This window comes from Cariama cristata, unplaced genomic scaffold, assembly GCF_000690535.1.
Source record: "Cariama cristata isolate BGI_N322 unplaced genomic scaffold, ASM69053v1 scaffold4463, whole genome shotgun sequence".
In the NCBI taxonomy this organism is placed as follows: domain Eukaryota; kingdom Metazoa; phylum Chordata; class Aves; order Cariamiformes; family Cariamidae; genus Cariama; species Cariama cristata.
The window spans coordinates 13,067-20,666 of record NW_009607658.1 but is presented as its reverse complement, the minus strand read 5'-3'; the positions used below and the strand labels follow the sequence as shown (position 1 = coordinate 20,666).

The 7,600-nt window shown below is 41.8% G+C and overlaps 1 protein-coding gene across 1 annotated transcript; it reads right to left on the bottom strand.

The window, feature by feature from the left end:
- Window positions 1-5,010: 5,010 nt before the first annotated feature.
- Window positions 5,011-6,174, bottom strand: PLEKHF2 (pleckstrin homology domain containing, family F (with FYVE domain) member 2). Its single transcript, XM_009696798.1, has one exon. It carries the CDS (start codon window positions 6,163-6,165, stop codon window positions 5,416-5,418), a length of 750 nt encoding a protein of 249 aa, XP_009695100.1. The 5' UTR covers window positions 6,166-6,174; the 3' UTR covers window positions 5,011-5,415.
- Window positions 6,175-7,600: the final 1,426 nt, after the last annotated feature.

The window sequence follows — 7,600 nt, the reverse complement described above, 5'->3', positions numbered from 1 at the left end:
TCTTCTGCATCTGGCAGTAAGCTCCACAGCACTTTGCATGCTCACGATAGACCGAGAGGCCAGATCTTTCCTTCCAGACAATGTTAATTTACTAGCGTGTTCGTAAGCAAGCCAGATAGGGAAGGAAGGAAGGAAAGGTCTCTACCTATATATTTATATACACAGAAGCAGGTGTCCCAGCTCATTTTGGAGCCGTCATTCTGGGGAGACAGCACAGACCTGGACTGCAGCCAACAGGTACCAGAAGGAACCGACTGATATTTCCAGCAGATCAAGCAGGTGTCCCCCCCTTCACTGCTCAACAGCTTTCCCCAAGACTGCTGCTGTTATGCAAGCCCCTTACAAGCTCACAGGTTAGAAGTGCTCAACAGCAGGACCAGGCTCTATAAAAAGCAGCCAGCGAAGCCCCGACTCTTACTACAACGCGGACTATGATTAAATTTGCATACAGGAAACAGCTTTTGGAGAGAAAAAGCTAAATAGTAAGTTCAGCCAGAAGCTAAAACTGAATTGCTAACAAGCCACTCACACCTGTAATAGAGCTGACTACATCTACTTTTCACGAGCAAAAAAGACTGCCTAAGAAAGGTCAACAGATGATCTTGAAGATCTGACTGTTGAAAGATGTAAGCCCTTGAACTCATTAGCGTCATGCCTCAGAACATCTGAATAAAATGAGCTCTTGCTTTCTGCCCGAACACTACTTAGGCTGGGGGTATTATCTTGTGTAAAACCTCTGAAGGTTTCTTTTAGATATGTTCTTACTATTTAACCCAGTTACCCTCTGTGTAATTGAGAATGACCCAGAACAGGGCGAGTGGGATCAGGCCTCTCTGCATCACCTCAGGTTTTGCTGCTGCTGTTATTTGGTAGCTTTTTATGCTTGCAGAAATCAACCTGAAACAGAGTTTCTTAAAGTATTAGATACAAGTAACTGCAAGTTTTATAAATGTAAAACTTTATCCCAATGGAAAGATTATTCCACTTAGGCAAGCTAAGCAACTAAGTGACCCTGAAATGCCTCCTGCTCCTTCGCAGATTATTTTACTGTCAATGCAACCAATTTATATTGTTAGTTTTTATCCTAAACGTGTCCAAGTGCAGTTGAAACGTTTTGATTCTTACTCTGGGCAGAGGTAGCATTTCACAATTAGAAAGTAATTTAGAAACCAAGGAATCTCTACTCTGAAGACTGAGGTTCAGATTTCTTATTCCTGGTGGAGCTCAAGAGTATTTTCAGGCACGTGCAGTCCAGGAGAGCTGTCGGTGGCTGCACGGCAGACCCACCGTGGCTGCGCTCACTCCCCAGCAGCTCCAAAGGCGATCACGGCACGGGAACAGAGCAGAGATTCTTTGCGGTGAGAGCGCCGGTACCCTGCGAGTCACGGGAGCCAGGGCTGGCATGAGACCGGCTGCAGGCACACACGAGTAGCTCAGATTTCATCAAATGAAAGGCAGTAAACAGTCAAGAGACTGTCTAATATTTACTACAATAATTTGCTACTGGGAAGGGGGGAGGAAATCAGTACTCTTGACTCTTTTCCAGCTCTATCTGCTAACAGAACCAGGCATTCTTCTATCGGTTCAGGGAAATTACAAGAAAATACAAAAATCACAATAATATGATCCATAATCTGCTTCCACTTAAACATTAACCAGCAGCTATGATAACCACCATTTCATTTGCATTAAGAGATTAAAGCGTATCCCTCCGAGAGGAAAAGCCCCACATAAAGACAAGGCTTCTGCATGTCATTTTCATAATCAGCCCGTTAGAGACCTTGAAAGCCTCACTGCAAACTCAACGCTCATTAATCCACTCGCCCATTTTGTTAAACTTTATTTTAAAACTGAGTAACAGTGCTTGACCCTCACAGGTTACTCATTAGCTACAGGAAGTTCAGCTGCATCAAACCTGAAAGTAAAACAGTCTAATTAATCTTAAGATAACAACAGTACTTTAGGTGCAGAAGCTAAAAATCAGTAGGCTTCAATTAAAACCTTCAGAAGAGAGACTTGTCCCTCTCCTTGAACATTTCCAGCAAAGGAACTATGAAGTACCAGTAAAGAGTGTGCAAAATGTGAACTCGGCTAAAGCAAGTAAGTACTTATTTCTCCAACACAGCATCTTCCACAAAGCAGAAGCGGATTGCAGAGCCTCGCAAGAGACATGCTGCAGGCACTGCTGCTGCTTTCCTTCCATTGGGACTGGGAAAACTTAACCAAAGAGCAGGTTAAGCCTATCACAAACAAAAAGTAGTACCTAAAATATGCAGCGACTGATCACATCTAATCACTAATTTAAGATTTTAAGAGTGTAGAGGCTCTGGGAAAAGTACTAAGTTACTCTCCAGCTTGATACCACGAGAAGTCTCGTCCCCAGTGGTGTTCTGGCGAGGCCCAGAGCCGAGACCGGCAGCGCTGGGCTGGGGGGCTCAGCACCCTGTGCACAGGAAGGGTCCTCCAGCCTCTTCCAGTGGCTGAGCTGACACCGGGCCAATAAAAGCCAAACTCTGCAACACACTTGGTCATCCTTGTTTTAAAGTTACTCAAACACATAAGCAGCTTCTAAATCCATAAGTATATTTATTTCCAATTTAGTCTTAAATCTCCTCCTGCATGCTTATACTCCCAGTTTATTAATCCTTCCTGACAGTGAATAAACTCACTGCTAAATTACTTGTCAAGATGAAAAATAGCCGCCCTATTTTCTGTCACCCTTGAAGGCCCACAGTTAAAGAAAATTAAACACATAGGCTTGAAGCTACACCATGTATTTGTAAATAAAATAATTTGACAGAACAAGATTGCAAAGTATGAAACGAGCCCTTTCAGGAATTTGTAAATACAAGAAAAGTTAATGTTAAGTCCATTTTGTAAAGTTTTAAACAAATACCACTGAGGGATACGAGTATTACCATAAAACACCTTTTTTTTTTTAATGCTTTTTCATAAAAGCTTGGACCATATACATCAATTTCAGAAGAAAAATCCTACACGCACGCATTGGTTTGGTTACAGCTCCAGGGATCAGTGCAGCACAGTGCAAGTTTCAGTCACAGATAAAAAGATATTTGAAGTAGGTACAAGAAAATTTTGCAAAATATAGGATGCGATCTAACTCTTGGCAACCCTCTTCCCATCCCCTAAAAAGTGCTGAAAAGTAAGCACAACATATAGAAACACAGGGAAAAGTACACAAGGCGAAAGACTCTTTAACAAGACAAGTTAATATTTGACAGCTTAAGAAAGAGGAAACAATTGCATCAGGAAGAAAATGATTGTTAGTCATTAGAAGGGATGTATAAGGGAGGTTTGTACTTTGAGTCTGTAGAAAAACTGAAGCTGACAAGTCTCCATTCCTGAAATATAAATCTTGAGTAAGAGAGGTACAAAAAGCAAGCACTATTAACTGAAAGTGACTTCTCAAAATAGCCCATTTCCCCCTGCTGCAGGTCACCACTCCCTCATCTTTCAAGAAGTATACATAACTACTTATTTCAGCTAGTCTTTCAGTATATACAATTGTTTATTGCTTATCTGGCAACTTTACAGAATCTTTCTGGTCCCTAGTCTCCATCAGAAGGCATTTTCCCCTTTTTATGTTTCTTTCAAAGTAGATCAAGTACTCTTCAGTGCTTTTAAAAAAACTTGGTACTTAGAAATTGCCCAAGCTAAAAATACTAACATAATTTTCACCTGAAGCAATGTCTTGCAGACTATTAATGTAGAGTATTAAAGATGCTACATGCATCTTTAGCTACCAGAAATCTCACGGAGAGCTACGGCTTTGAAGTGCTCCACGAATTTTTATAGAAAAAAAATTATGACTGACATTTACAGCATATAGAATGGGAGACTAGTGCAATATGCAGCATTGATTGTTTATTCAATAAATATTTAACCCAATTATTGCCAACCAAGGCAAACAGTGCAGAAATTGTCACTTAAAGAGATACAAAAGTTTAACATTTTTTCGTATAAAGTCAGTTGCTACTATATTCATACAACTATTTCAAAGAAGTTTTTCTGCTTCAAAATTGATGCTACCATTATAAAAATATAGAAACATAGCATTTGGGGGTTTAACATGTCTTTGCAGGTCTAACTTTTACATTTAAATGGGAACATGACATTTCTGTATTCAAGAACTTATTAAAAATAAAAATGAATACTACGGTAGAGACATTTTCTGCACTGACAATTTCATTATAGTTCTTAAATACATCTTTCTTGGTCCTGGGTATACATTTAGAAAGAAATAACTTGCATCTCACATTTATCCTGAGGTCAGCTGTGTAAAAAGGAAAGCCAATTTTATAAGGATACTTGCAGCCTTTTTGTTCAAAATATGAGGTTAAACAAGCCAATAAAAGTGCGGGGGGGGGAGTCAGCCCTCTCATCAATGTTTTGGGAAACAAAGTTTAGTGTCATTTTGGGGGGAATATTTTCAAAAAATATATAAGGCCATCACATCCAAGTGCTGTATCACCCAACTAAAATTTTAGTATGCATTTGCCAAATTTGAAACTTAGAAACTGTTCTGAAAAGAAAACGTATAAATCCCCATGAAGAGTCACCCTAAGCTTCTCATTTCAAGATCCCGACCCGCAATGCAACTCCTGCAAGGAGAACCCTGCTGAAGCCTGTGGGAACCTGCAGAGTCTTCGGGTCTGCCGACACAGGTGAGGACGGGCGATTCGGGTCTCCAACACCCGCTGTGGGGTACAGTTCTGACCTTGTCAAAGCTCCACTTTGAACACAGCAGTTATTTTCAATAGCACCAACAATCTCTCAGATACCAGCATCAGGCAAATACAGATGACACAGAATAGGTTTGTTCCTTCCTGAATCAGCACAATTGGTACAAGGCACTGCTTGGCATAGGAAGTCATAAATAAGAGCAAAACAAGACAATTTCCAAGTTTTGTGACATTTGAGTTTGTACGTTATGTCACATTTCAACTTATTATATACCATGGTTAGAAAAACAAGATGGTCTAAGGGATTAACCAAAACATCACCGTTCCATGCATGTTTACAGTTTTCCTCCCCATATCCGAAAAAACCCACGTAACAACGTATCAATATGAAGCATTAGGAAGTATGGGTTGTTAAATTAAGAAAGTACATTTTATTCTCCAATCTTCCACAAAAGTCTAACCTAGACAAAACTCAAGTATAAGAAGTTGGAAAATATTCTGATAACATTTGCAACAGTCTATCCCTGCAGAGGAGTGAAAAAACTATTATCTAGAGAATTCATAAATTGAGGCACATCGCAATTGAAGATATTCAGGCATATTTTATGGCTAGAACAGGATTTTTCTGAGGAACCTCACTATAGACTTCCCCAAAAGCAGCTCCATATGGTTTGAAACACAATTTGCAATACATAGAAAAAACATTTGGTCCTTAATCACTACTGTCATCATCGTCATCATCATCAGAAACATCATTTAAAGATGATTTAGGTGACTGGCTGTAGGAGTCTGATCTAGCGGACTGACAAGCAGTCATCTCCCCGGTAGAAAGAAGATCATAGCAGAAGTCGCAAATTCTCACAGGCTTAGAAGACTGGCTCGGGAGAAGAAATCTCTTTTCAGAGCAAGGCCCGCACACAACAAAGCCACACTTGCGACAGTGGTGACGACGGTTGACGGGTGTAAATTTTGCTTTCTGGCAGCGCATGCACACAGTGGCTTCCGAGTCTGGAACCCAGACAGCTGCATGTTCATTGCTAGGAGTCTTCCCGCTTTTGGAAAGCAAATCAGAAACACACTTATTTATGTGGTTCATCCACTCGGACTTCTCTGTAGCGGTGGCAGCATAAACTGCAAAAGACTTTGTTGGTGTCTTGATAAGCCAACCATTCCGTAAGTCTCCCTCATCCTGGATGGAATCAATAGTGACGTTTTCCAGTGGGATTATGTGCTGTTTATTGTATTTCTTCTTCTGGATGACAATGTTACCGTAAACGAGAATGTCATTGAACAGGAAGAACTGCCTCGCTTTGGGCTTCTTCCTACACAGCTTTGTTAGTACTCCCTCTCCGATCAGAACACGACCAGGAATAGTCAGAGGTTGACCAGCTGCTCCAAAGCAGTTTTCCACTATACTTATTCTTCTAGTATTTGCCTCGCTGTTTGCCAAGCGATCCACCATCTTTCACAAGTATCCTAAAATTAGAAAAAAAAAAAGTTTGTTGTTAGAACAGGACTGATTCAACAGCAGCCTTCCCCAAGGAACGTACCAACCCCGCATTTCTTAAAATATCTAACAGAACCCGCTGGCTCAGAGGCACCGACTTGGGCTAGATTTAAATGAGTACTAACACCGAGGAATTTTTAGCAACCGATTAGTCTTTTTTTCGAAAGCAAAAATGTTCCATCCAGCTGACAGCTATCTTTACCACACAGACAGCACCTACAGCACTACTCTTGAGAGCCTCTGGCAACAGACTAGAAGGCCTCCTCTCTAGTAAGGTTACTGCATCCTGGTTTAATGCTCATATTTCTCTGTATAGCCTCCTGTATAGCACCTACTCCCTGGATGGCAAAAGAACATATCATCCATCATTCCAGAAACATCAACTTAACTGAGCAGCTTGGAGACCCATGTTAGTGCTAACACAACAAACAAAAATTGTATCATTGATGTTCACGGGGGAAACCACCATACCTAAGCTCAGTACTGCTCTTTTTTCAGTACATAAACCTTATATCACGGGCCAAAACCATGAATCTACCTACCAGAAACATTTTGTATAGACCACAGTTTGCACCCCACACCACTTGCTTTCATGGCAAACTCTTGAGCCAGGAGCAGGGAGCAAGTCATGGCTGGTGGCCCATCACCTGTTTGCTGCTGCCTTCTTTTTCAGGGGCCCCACAGTCCCTCCCTCCTTGTCGACTCGAACCACAGCTGCATCCATTGTGATCGGGCGACATACACAGGCAGACCAGCCCAGAGCACAAGCTGCACAGCTGGAAACTGCTCCTCAGAAAGACTAAGTGACCTGCACCGGCTGAAAGTTTAGGCAAGAAGGCATCATATTTCAGGGACTGCTGATGAACTAAAGAGTACGTATCTTCCAGTTACGTATTAAAACCACCACTCGTCCTTCCTCCAGTAGCAAACAGGATTTTCTCTTGTAAGGGTAAGATTCCTAAGACATCCAACGGGGAACTGAAAATAAGAAGTCACTATAGCGACTCATACCTTGGCAAACCACTCTTCAGCCTATCTTTTATGCTAGAGCTTCCTGGGTAGAAGTCAGGCAAATGCAACTCCTGCCAGTCTGATCCAGATCTGCTCCCCTCAAGCTCTTCCTGAGTACAGCCATGAACCTGAGCTGTGCGCTTGATGGAGCAGTGAGCCAGCTGGCAGAGATGAGTACTAAGGCCAGACCTGTGCCTCAGCACGCCGAAGACAGCTCTCCTGTGCCTTCCTTTCCAGCTACCACAGGGCTAATGCTCATGACACCTTTTGGTACAATCACTGCTTTGAAGAGGCCTGAAGGAGAGCAGAGTAGCAAATACTCCAGTGCCTGCTACCTGTGCCTCTCAACATGATCCCAGTTTAGGAAGTCCTCTACGTT

Excerpts from the sequence above, each read along its gene's own strand:
- PLEKHF2 (XM_009696798.1), bottom strand. The coding sequence starts at position 6,165 with ATGGTGGATCGCTTGGCAAACAGCGAGGCAAATACTAGAAGAATAAGT.